Source organism: Lupinus angustifolius, chromosome LG12, assembly GCF_001865875.1.
Source record: "Lupinus angustifolius cultivar Tanjil chromosome LG12, LupAngTanjil_v1.0, whole genome shotgun sequence".
Classification (NCBI taxonomy): Eukaryota; Viridiplantae; Streptophyta; class Magnoliopsida; order Fabales; family Fabaceae; genus Lupinus; species Lupinus angustifolius.
In genome coordinates, this window is record NC_032020.1 from 10,807,629 (window position 1) to 10,820,304 (window position 12,676).

Here is a 12,676-nt window from a genome sequence, read left to right on the forward strand (position 1 = left end):
TACCCATATGACAATGATAATATTAAGAGAAAAAAATGTATGCAAACAATACTGTATGAATTCTATACATTTTTACTCTATCATCAACAATTCACGTTTAATTATCATTGAATGAATGATATATTGACTATATATAAATTTTTACACCATAAATATATAAATATTGCACTCTAATATTAATTAACATAAAAAAACTAATAGTGAATTTTCTTACATGTACCAATACATTAAAATTAAAATTTTGCTCTTTTTACATTTTTCATAAATTACATTTTAATTTTTTTAATGGACATAAAAGATTATTTGAATTTAATTTCAAAGATAAAATAGTTAGACTAATAATAAGATGTATTCATACTTTTATCTTTTATATCTGCCTTTGAACTTTTAAATTAATAACAATAATTAAAAATGTAAATACAGTTTTTATTTTTATCTTACGTCCATTGTTTTTTTTAGAAAATAGACCAAGAAAACAGAAATCTTCTTTATGTACATATGTAATAATGTCATTCTCAAATTATATAATAAGCTTTTTTTATATCACATGTCATTTTGTTAAAATAATATTTATTGCTCAATCCCAGATATTATGTGGATAATAATTTGAAAAGAGACAATTGTCCATAACCTGAAAACATTATTACTCCTATGTTCATATTATATCTGTTCTGCAAATTCTCAAATTTCAGCTCCATGAACTAATTTTCAATCTATAAACTATAATCATGTTTTTAAAGTATACAGCTTAAAAACACAACCTCTGTTGTGGGGACTCAAACCTTGAACACTTGTTTCACGTGCCTATGTTTCTTCCTTTGTTTTTTGGTTTTAGGACCCTTCACTGCAGTGTAAGCAAGAGTTTCCTGTGTTATGTGATGATAACTGCAGATTCATGACAAAAACCGAATCTTTTATTAATTTACTTTTGGACCCTCCTTTTTGTTCTGGTTGGTAGTTGCTACCTGACAAGATAATTAAAAAAAATCTATCAATTTATGTTTAGAATTAGAAACCCAGAATCTTGTGATTCTGATTCTCTTAAGGGTAATTGAATTTCTTATCTTCTTCAAATTCTTGGTGTTCATTTACATTTCTCTGAGTTTCAAGTTACTGGGGTGGATAAGACAGCATCTTGTTAGTTTACTTTCCTTTCTTATCAGGAATAGGCTTGGAAGGTGTTTTATTAATGTCCTTGTTCATTTCCTGAATTCTTTCTGTCACAAGTTCAAAACTTTTTAGTGTTTTGGTGGTACCCTTTGTGGAGATTCTGTGGATTTGATTGACAATGGTTCTCTCAAACTCATTAGCTTAGTGCTTTGGTGCTGTTTCTACTTAACTTGTGTTGGTTACTGTTGTGGATGAGTTTGCTTCATGTAGTTGGGTTTGGTTTAAAAGTAGGGCATCCACTTTTAGTGCTATGTTGCTGGCTTTTGTCTGTACTTTATCTCAATTGGTTCTTTAGTAGTGGAACTATGGATAGCACAAAGATGAGTTTTTTGGGTGATGGTGGTAGCAAGAGCATGTGGCTCAAATGGTGGGAGAAGATCTGTGGCTGCAAAGTTCATCAACATTACTACCAGTATATATGGTCCCAGAAAGTGAAGAGAAGTTTATGGAAGAAGCTTTTGGTTTCTTGGGTTGTTGGTTGGACCATGGTGTCTTTATGGATCTTCTGTTCCATGAGCTTACAAGCTACTGAGAAGAGGAAAGAAACTCTTGCAAGCATGTGTGATGAAAGGGCTAGGATGCTCCAGGATCAGTTTAATGTCAGTATGAACCATATCCAAGCCATGTCCATTCTGATCTCAACTTTCCATCATGCTAAGAGCCCCTCAGCTATAGATCAGGTACTAAGCTTTAACTTTTTTCTATATGATCTTACAAATCAGGACTTAAAATTCCTCACTGCTAGTGATTACTTGTGTAGCTAACTTGGCTAACCTTTTACTTTTTATGTTTAAAGTCTTCATTTATTATGTGCCAACATATTAATTGCTTGATTTGGATAAACTGAGGTTGAGTTATCACTTCATTATTACCATTAATTTAGTGTCTAACCAAATTTCTTTCCTTTTTTTGGTTTTTGTTAAATTATTGGAATCTTAACTCAAAATATCTTATCTTGCAGATAAGGTAAACTGAGCTAGAGGTTCTGGAATAGGATTTTTTTGCCCTTCTTTTTTGATAGAATAGATTCATTTTCTAGTAACCTGAGATAATTAGTTGTCAACAAATCAATCTAACTTCTAGAACTTGCAGAGAACTTTTGCTAAGTACACAGAAAGAACTGCTTTTGAGAGGCCTCTTACAAGTGGTGTTGCATATGCTGCAAGGGTGCTCCGATCTGAAAGGGAACAATTTGAGAAGCAACAAGGGTGGACTATTAAGAGGATGGATACTGTGGGGGAGAAACAAGTACAAAAGGATGATTATGATCCAGAGAAATTGGAGCCATCCCCCATTCAGGAAGAATATGCTCCTGTCATCTTTGCACAGGATACACTTTCACATGTGATTTCTGTTGATGTGCTTTCTGGAAAGGTAGGTTTCTGCAATATTTTCTTGTAGAATCAATTATATGTGGAAAACTAAATCTTTAGGCTACACTTGGTACACCTCAATGATATTTGAAACATTTATAATAAATCATGAAAATTGTGAAAATGCCAAATAATAGTCTTAGACATTATGGTAATATCCATCCATTCTATGCTCTAGCTTTCTTGTCATATGGTTTTTTACTGAGATTTTGTTATATTTTCAGAATATATTTGAATACAAAACTTTTTACTCTCAGAGATTGTTGATTTGTATTCTCTTTCTCATCACAATAGGGCTACATGTAGTGGAGAATATTATACAAGAATAGTATCTTATTTTGGGCACATCACAAAGCTGAATTGAGACATATTGTTCATGTTTGATATTTGAAGTTTTAAACCTATAGCAACCATTTAAAATTATGGTTGTCACTTGTTCATCAATAGGAAGACCGTGAGAATGTGGTGCGTGCAAGAGAATCAGGCAAAGGGGTTTTAACTGCACCCTTCAGGCTGCTCAAAACAAATCGGCTAGGGGTTATCCTGACATTTGCTGTTTATAAGAGAGATCTTCTGTCAAATGCAACCCCAAATGAAAGAATTCAAGCAACTAATGGGTGAGTATAAATATTGGACTTTGTTGGATCTAAGTCTGACATTTGATTATTTTTTTAATCTTTTGTATAATTTAGCTCATTCCCGTTTGGTAATAAAAAGTTCTGAAGAATCAGTCTTTGTAAGAGAGTACCATTTTGATGTCTTCATTACTTTTGTGTAGGTATCTTGGTGGAGTCTTTGATGTCGAGTCCTTAGTGGAGAAATTACTTCAGCAACTTGCTAGCAAGCAAACTGTAATCGTTAATGTTTATGACATAACAAATCACACGCATCCGATTGCCATGTATGGTTCAAATGCTTCGGGGGATACATTCTATCATGTCAGCACTCTTAACTTTGGAGACCCTTTCAGGAAGCATGAGATGTACTGCAGGTAAGAGTAATGCTGCAGGAGGAGTTTGTATCTTCGTCCTTCTGCAAAATAGGTAGAAGTGTTATTTAGTGTCATATGATATAATACTACATCAATAGTACAATCTTGTGGTTTTGCTGTTTACAATGCCCAGTTTAGAGTTGTTTTATCTAGATTTGTCACGCCTGGAATAATTTATGAACTAATTTGGATGCTAACACAGGTTCAAACAGAATCCACCGTGGCCATGGTTGTCAATAACTACTTCAATTGGCATTCTTGTCATTGCACTCCTTGTTGGACATATTTTCCATGCCACTGTGAATCGAATTGCCAAAGTAGAAGATGATTACCATGAGATGATGGAGCTTAAAAAGCGAGCTGAGGCAGCTGATGTAGCAAAATCCCAGGTATGTAATTATGCAATTTGCTTTTTAACTTCATGTTTTGGCTTAACTTGTAAGTGATCATGTTAATCGATTATGGCTGCAGTTTCTTGCGACTGTTTCCCACGAGATCAGAACACCAATGAATGGCGTTTTAGGTGAGTGGTCTTTTGTATATGGTATTGTATAGTGTCCAATGCTTAACCATATACACATACATACAACAAAAAGAGGATCTTCTCAAGCCATGAACTTGCTTTAAAATTGGATTTTCAGGGATGTTGCATATGCTTATGGACACAGATCTAGATGTTACCCAGCAGGAATTTGTCAGAACCGCACAGGGCAGTGGAAAAGCTCTTGTGTCACTTATAAATGAGGTTTTGGACCAAGCAAAGATTGAAGCTGGTAAGCTAGAGCTTGAAGCTGTGCTCTTTGACTTACGGGCAATTTTGGATGATGTATTGTCACTATTTTCTGAGAAGTCTCAAGAAAAAGGAGTAGAGGTAATATTTCTGTGATTTACTGTTTGCACTTTTATCACAGTGGAGTTTTCAAAATGTGCATTGTGTAATATAGCTCATCACCTTCCATGGTTTATTTGTCCGGGAGCACAGTTGGGAGTTTATGTATCAGATCAGGTTCCTGAGCTACTAATAGGTGATCCAGGAAGATTTCGACAAATAATTACTAATCTCATGGGTAACTCAATTAAGGTAAGTCTATAGGTGCAAAGAAGGTTATGTGTGATGAAAGTTTTTTAGTCTGACATCATAATGTATCATTAAAGTTACTTAGAGATCCTCCCATGTCCTATATTCTTGCTTTATAATGGTATAACCATGCATAAAAAACCCCAACCCCGTGCGAATGCACGGGTAACTTAGATAATGGTATAAACATTTTGCAAGTGTTCCACTCAAGAATGGTTGTGCGTATAGCCAAATTGATGTGTATTTCTAGAGTAATTACGATGAAAATTCATGCTGTGAATGTTTTGCAGTTCATGGACAAGGGGCATATTTTTGTCACTATTCATCTTGTTGAGGAGGTTGTCCATTCAATAGAAGTTGACAAGGAATCAACGTCAGAAAATACATTGAGTGGTTTCCCAGTAGCTGATAGTCGCCGAAGTTGGGAAGGATTCAAGGCTTTCAGTCAAGAGGGACCTCTTGGTTCTTTCTCATCTTCCTCCGGTGATCTCATCAACTTGATTGTATCTGTTGAGGATACAGGTGAAGGTATTCCTCTTGAAGCTCAGCACCACATCTTCACTCCGTTCATGCAGGTAGGTCCATCCATCTCCCGCAAACACGGGGGAACAGGTATTGGCCTAAGCATTAGCAAGTGTTTGGTTCACCTCATGAATGGTGAAATTGGATTTGTGAGCATACCGAAGATTGGATCAACTTTCACATTCACTGTAGTCTTCACAAATGGACTCCCCAATTCAAATGACTGTAAAACTCAGCAAATCATCAACCAACCTCACCCTGCATCCTCGGAATTTGAGGGCATGACTGCAATGATCATTGACCACAGACCTGTTAGAGCAAAAGTGTCTAGATATCACATTCAAAGGCTTGGCATTCATGTTGAAATGGTTTCAGATTTAAATCAAGGTTTGTCCAATGTGGCCAATGCGAATATTGTTATTAATATGATCCTCATCGAGCAGGAGGTCTGGGATAGAGATTCGGGCATGTCATCTCACTTTGTCAATAACATATCCAAAATTGTTCATGCAGTTCCTCCAAAGATATTTATTCTTGTTAATTCTAGTCGTTCTAGAGCAAGTGCTGTAATATCCAGTGTTCATGATCCCACTATCATCACAAAACCTCTGAGAGCAAGTATGCTTGCAGCCTCATTACAACGTGCGATGGGTGTTCGGAACAAGGGGGCTCATAGAAATAGCGATTTCCCAAGTTTGTCTCTTCGCCATCTTCTTCGTGGGAGAAGAATTTTAATTGTTGATGACAATAGTGTGAACCGCATGGTAGCGGCTGCTGCTTTGAAAAAGTATGGAGCTGAGGTGGTTTGTGTCAGCTGTGGAAAAGAGGCCATCTCTTCACTGAAGCCACCCCATCAGTTTGATGCCTGTTTCATGGATATTCAAATGCCAGAAATAGATGGGTATGCTTCTGGAATACTTCTAAAACCTGATAATTATTGTTTGAAAATAAATTCGAAATTTCCACACACAAATAGAAGGGTTTTTAATTCTTTGTAAATCTAACAGAATATTTAAAATTATTCTAGAGGTCAGTTTACATCAAATGGAAACTGTTTGCATCACATTGATTTGTGAAACAATCTAATCTATATAAAACACACAAGGTTCTAGGACTAACCTCTCGCGACAGCAGTACCCTAATTCACTTGACAATTTTCTCTCTATATATATACACACTCACAATTATTACTCAAACCATAGTTACCATCTGTTATAAGCTCCTTAATATACAATTCTTTTCCAACAGGTTTGAAGCTACAAGGACTATTCGGGACATGGAACTTGGCGTGAACAGCGAAGTGTCTGTGGATGACTTTGACAATGTTCCAAACTGGCATGTGCCCATTCTAGCTATGACAGCAGACGTTATCCAGGCAACACAAGAGGAATGCCTGAGGTGTGGAATGGATGGATATGTTTCTAAACCATTTGAAGCCGAACAGCTATATATAGAAGTTTCACGGTTTTTCCAGCCATCTTGAAAAGAAACTAGGCACTTATCTAAACCAGAGGATTATTGATAATGGAAGCTTCGCCTTCTTTACTCCAGGACACTCTGAAGCGCATTAATAGGTTCAGAAGTCTCCTAAGAGTAAGCTCCCCATTTAACAGCCAGTGCATAGTCTTTCACCACTTAAAAGTTTGATGGTTTTTCCGTAAGAGACCGAAGATTTTATTGCTCTATGTCATTGCATGTGGATCACATCATTTGAAGTGAGAGACAACAATGACTCACAAAACTTACATGGTACACACTCAATGATATAGAGCAAGAGATTTTTCTTTGTGTTGTGTTTGAAGGTCCTTGGTTTAAAATATTTGCTTTTGTGGCAGGGAGTGTTCAAAGGAGCCAAATTTGATTGGTTGTAATGGGTAGTTAAGGTATCAATTCTCTCAAGTTCTTCCTTGTAAAGTTAGTCTTTTATCTCACCCATCTTAAACTGCAAAATGGAAATGATTGAGATTTTTTTTTGAATACCCTGATGTATTATAATAGAGATTCTAGTGTAACATACTTGTGTAGTGTATGTTACTATGTATACAACTTATAAGAGTACTGTAAAGACTGGCCTAGACAAGTCACATTTTGTGTATTAATGTATGTATTCATAAGAGGTTGATTCTGGTGAAAGAAAGAAGTTATAGCTTCTTGTTGGCAACAAAGGGGAGAAGGTGCATACCATAAAACAATGTAGATGTATGATTCACAATAATGATGGTGTTTGATTAGTACCTATAGCAACATTGTTTCCTTTTTAGGTAAAAAACATTGCTTCCTTTTGTTTCTAAACAATGATTGATTCTGTTTTTAAACATTTAACTGATGCATTGTCCTAAGTATTTGAGTAATTCACCATTTTTTTGGCTGATTTCTATATTTCCTGACTTGTTACTTTGCTTTTCATTTCTCTAATATGTGTTGGAATTTTTTAAGGCTTAAATGCAATTTTTATTCCTCAAGTTTTGCTTACATGTGAAATATGTTCCCCAATTTTTTTGGCTATGCAACTTTAGTCGTTTAGTGATATATTTTTACAAGAATTAATGGAAGTCGTTTGCTACATATTCTTGTTAATTTTTTGAAGAATAGTCGATAAAGGGATAAAGTTACCTAAGCGAAAAAATTGAGGACCAGAATTGTCTAAAAGAAAATTTGAAAAACGGATTTCACACATTAGTAAAAGTTGAAGAAAAAGAATTACATTTAATTTTTTGATTTAAAACCAAATAAAATTGTGATAATTTGACAGGGATAACTCCAAATTTTTATTGCTCATTTTTCTCAAGAGACAAAAATCAACTCTAAAATTATCACTTTCAATTATTTTTCTGGAAGTACTTGTAAGACTTGCAGTGGGAGCACACTACTTATATTAACCGGTATAGTGACTTGAGATTCATATGCAATATATTAAAGGTTAGAAGAAGTTAGTTCAGTGGTGTAACATCCTAGGATCTTCAAATAGACCAATTCTTTACTTTTATATTTCCTCCAAAAAATTAACTCACAAATATATCCTACAACCAAGGAATATGGATGAAGATAAACACTTAAAAGTAATAAAGTGCAATACGAATCAAAGTATATTATACAACAATAACAATCAAACATTTATTTTATTAGGTGAAATTAACTAATCTAAGCACACTACACATATTAACAAATTTCATCCCTACTATGACTATACAATTTAGACTGCTCCACAAAGTAAAAAGTTAGTTTGTTATAAGCATCTATAAAAGCCAGAAATTCATCATCCAAAGAGAGTGAAAATCAGTAAGGCTAGCATTGCTCCTAGAGGAATTGATACATGTCATCATATTCCATGATGTGAAAATCAGAAGTTGATAGTGATGCTTCTCCTCTCGTACTAGCAAGTTCAGCCTACAAAAGAGTTGACAAGTTATGCATTGGTAGCACAAAAACAAGTTAAAAGATGGCTCACTCAACTACTGAAAAGTTCAAATGGTTGATATCTCTACATGGTTACTGAAGTATTGTTTACCTTTTTTATTCAACAAATGGCAAATAACATATTCTATTCAACAAATGACAAATAACATAAGCTAAAGAGATATTATCTGCTTGGGACATAGTTCACCTTAGCTTGACGATACTTCTCAAGCATGCAATGATATTGCTGGTGAGTATCTGGAGAATCAACCATGGACAGCACTCGTGAAACAGCCTCGTCGATTTCTACATCTAACTTTTGTTTTCGGAACACCTTCAGGATATCTTCATCTTCATTTTCATCAATTGTATCCATATCTCGTCAGAAACCTAGTAAACCAACTCCTTTTCTCCGCCATCGTAGCACAACCTTCTCCAAGATTCCAACTGCCCGTAATACCTTGTAATGCTTTCTAACCTGATAACCCCTCACATGAGCCTGCCCAATAAATTAGAAAAAACTGAGGTTGATATCAGTGCTGGTAACATTCCAGAGTTTTCTGCTTTGTCAAAACATGCCTTTCGGAACTCAGGTCATTACAGTTTAGCTGCCTTATCAATTCAGAAGAAATATCGAGGCTGCAAAGGTCGTAAAGATTTCTTATTGGGCAGATTGTATCCATGCAGCTGCCTGAGCTGCATTTCTGACAGCAGCCAAGGTATCTTTGAGAGAATCTTGATCCCCATTGGCCATGAGATTTATCTTTGAAAGACTACAAACTTTTAAATCGGCTTCAAACTCAGCAGAACTTCTAGATAACTCACTCTCGACCAATGTAAGAGATGACAGATGGCTTGTTAGAGCTACCTCTGAGAGATGCCCTGCAAGCCCCTTATGCCCATTGCTAGCTGCAATAGAAACTGCAGTTTTACCGATTGGGTCTTGTGTACTTGGTTCTGTCACTGCTCTGGCAGATCCACCAGAAGCTATAAGTGAAGCAACTACTTTTTCCCTGCATGGAAGTACAAGTACTTCATTGACACAGCATCCACAATACTTGTAAGTAAAATCTAATTTATAAAAAGATTTCTAAAGAAACAAGTTTTTCACTGATTGTCCCTGATATGATCACATTTTCTTCGATTAATTAGGTAAAATATAAATTTTCAACAATTAAACATGTCAAGTAATTTTGATATGAGAAGCCATCCTTCTACAAGGATTTTTTTTTTCGAGTTTGGAGACAATAGTGACTTTGCTGTGAGCATTATTTTTTGTTTTTTAATATCTGTACTGCAGCCATCTATGAAAAAATAAATTTCAGACTTGAATATCTGAAACATTTATAATATCTCTGAGCTTTCATTTCAGTGATTTATGCCTTCCAATAGGAGATTAGACAAATTTTATCAAGCATATTTGTTTGAAAATTGAAGTATGAATGCTTTCCTGATATAAGTACTGACAATTACGTTTTCCTTGTATTGCAAGTATTAACATCTTTCACAAGAAGTAGATAAGCCAATTAAAATAACAGCAAGCACTTTCTAGTACTAAGAATAGGTCTCAAGGCTCACTCAAAACCCAACCCTGCAACCATATGAATAATGCCCTGCTCTTTCTTGAACAGAGAACAGCCTGTCTCTTCATCTCTGCCAAGGGATCTGCAAGACAGCCACATCTGAAGCTTATCCTTTAGAAGCTCTTCAAGAAGCCAATCAATAGTACCGGAAGAATTTCCACTCCCGATTAGAAGAGCCTCTATAGTTTGGCTCCATGAATCATCATCAGCTTTCTGTTTTATGAGATGACTTCCAGATTCTGTGTTGACAATCTTTATAGTTGAATTAGAAAGGAGCATCTGCCCGAATCTGACTAGTAATAACCGAGGGATGACAGAGAAATGACCCAACAATGATGACCTGTGCATACAACATGGGGTTTTAGTAAATTTCTGATTTTGTGCTGCAGTCAAGCTTGAATCTGCATCCGGAAGTGCTCCAATTTGGCATTGGTCGAACAAAGTTGTGTAGTAGTCAGAATTAGACTGTTGTGTTCCTACCGAGAATAGTATGGAGGAAATTGGTCTTAACCAACGCCGAGGTAGTGAGAAAATAGCTGGTAACATGGGAGGGGCACCAGAGCTTGTTAAAGAAATTCCAAAATATAGCATCAAATGCTTATAATTCTATGAAAGGCAGAAACATATAAACAAGTCATTTGGACATATGAGCAAACATAAATTGCAAAAGGATATAAATTTTATAAAATATGTCCTAGCAATACTCACATTTCCAGCTGGTATGTATACATTTTTCTGTGGTAACTTTGCTGCAGATGAGGATGGTTCCAGCACCACCGTCCAAGACAAAGCTTTTTTATTTCTATCAGAGCAATCATGGGTAGTGATTCAAGATAACATTTACCACCATCACCTACAAGAAAATATACTACACAGCTTAACTTTGCTCTCTTCCTAGTTGATATTCAATTGTAACGAAGTGGAGAAAACAAACTATAAAGAGTATAATTTGACTTGACATTCAGAGAAACAAAGAAAAGAAGTGAAGGTTTCAAATGAATGAATAACTAATTCCTAGGTAAAAAACTTCAAGCAGATCCAAGGAAAAACCACGATACTTTATGAGTAAACCTTTGGCCTAAATACATGCAGTGCATTCACCTCTGAAGTCTCAAACATAAAACAAGAATAACACTTAATATATTGCATAACAACATAAGGAATTTCCAACTATAGGCTGTTCTGCATGTTTTATAAGTTTTTATTGAGTGGCACCAAACAAGAATATCCACGGCTATGATAGCTTATAGCTTTGGACAATTTAATCTACACAGACATGCTATAAATTACCTTTGTTTCCATTATATCCATCATAAAATAGATCTTGCTTGCATATCACACCTTTATTTTGCTGAAGGTCATATCAAGTGCTGTCTCATGCTCACTGTAGAAGGGAATTTCCTTAACATTGTCCTCGTTCAAACTTAACTGCTGCTCTGATTGGCGTAAAGCTTGAGTAACCTCGAGTTCAGTTGAGGTTTCCCAATGTATATGTCAGAGGTAACTTGTACAGATAAAGAACTGGAGAAACTCTGATTCGACTCATATGAATCTCCATGTATGGATGTCGACCCTGGGTTCCGAGAAGAATATGAGCTAGGACTAGGACTGATTGCAGAAGAGGAACCTAGTGATGATTATGCGCCAGGTCCAGAAGTGAACTTTCCCTACAACAAGAGAGTGCAAACAGTAATGTAGAACTGAAAGCTGGGATGCACAAACCTATTGCTATTCATTTGAGGCCTTAAGCCAACAGAAAATGAAGTGTAGAGAAACTGCAGGACATTGCAAATCTAACAAATAATTGCTGATATATAAAATAGATGTCTGTAAGATAGTAATTTTTTTTTGTAAAAGTAAATATAACTATTAGATGAACATATTTCACTTGGAAGAATGTGTCATTTATGAAGGAGTTTTGGAACTAGAAAACAAGAGAGAGGGATGAGAAAATTGTATTACAATATAGTAGCAATACTAATGGTGAAGGAAAGAGGGCACACTACATGCAAGCTCCAAGTACTATTTTTATGTTCATCTGAAATTGTGTTTCGGAGACACGCCTCACTAGTTTCTCTGTAATGTACAAGAACAATATGGTCATGTGCCATATCATGAAATAAAAGCATAACAGTGATTACGAATATACAATAACATAAAGATGAACATATCTCTAGAATAGTTAATGTATACTGAATGTTAATTGTGTTTCAAAATCAAGATAATAAACTCTTGCAATTCATTTAACATATGGTTACCTTTAGTGTGAGATTTTCACAAAAAAATTATATTGCATGTTCATTTAAAAAGATTAAACGTGTGGCATTTACACTTATCTATTATCTATATAACAAAAAAAACAAGTTTTTGTCATGTCATCCTAGACACATGTCAATCTCTCCTTAACTTTTTTCCCTCCAAAATACACACATATTCTTATAGTGTACTCTCATACACTATATTCCTCTTCTATTATTTTAATATAAATATATGTGACAATTGTCGAAAGAAGAGACCATTTTCATCAAATTAATCTTTCATCTTTCTATTCTTATTTTATTTC

At 35.2% G+C, this 12,676-nt stretch overlaps 1 protein-coding gene and 1 pseudogene across 1 annotated transcript; one reads left to right on the plus strand and one right to left on the minus strand.

Annotated features, from left to right (window-relative positions):
* Positions 645 to 7,460, plus strand: LOC109362409 (histidine kinase 3-like). Its single transcript, XM_019608181.1, has 11 exons — positions 645 to 1,850; positions 2,263 to 2,544; positions 2,991 to 3,160; positions 3,322 to 3,534; positions 3,737 to 3,923; positions 4,006 to 4,057; positions 4,176 to 4,405; positions 4,517 to 4,615; positions 4,903 to 6,035; positions 6,383 to 6,727; positions 6,970 to 7,460. The coding sequence occupies exons 1-10, from the start codon at positions 1,362 to 1,364 to the stop codon at positions 6,615 to 6,617; spliced, it is 3,090 nt and encodes a 1,029-aa protein (XP_019463726.1). The 5' UTR covers positions 645 to 1,361; the 3' UTR covers positions 6,618 to 6,727; positions 6,970 to 7,460.
* LOC109361878 lies at positions 8,277 to 12,224 on the minus strand (annotated as a pseudogene).

Coding starts and splice junctions, on each gene's coding strand:
- LOC109362409 (XM_019608181.1), top strand. CDS start 1,362: ATGAGTTTGCTTCATGTAGTTGGGTTTGGTTTAAAAGTAGGGCATCCA. Junction 2,545..2,990: donor TTGATGTGCTTTCTGGAAAG/GTAGGTTTCTGC, acceptor GTTCATCAATAG/GAAGACCGTGAGAATGTGGT. Junction 4,406..4,516: donor CTCAAGAAAAAGGAGTAGAG/GTAATATTTCTG, acceptor CCGGGAGCACAG/TTGGGAGTTTATGTATCAGA.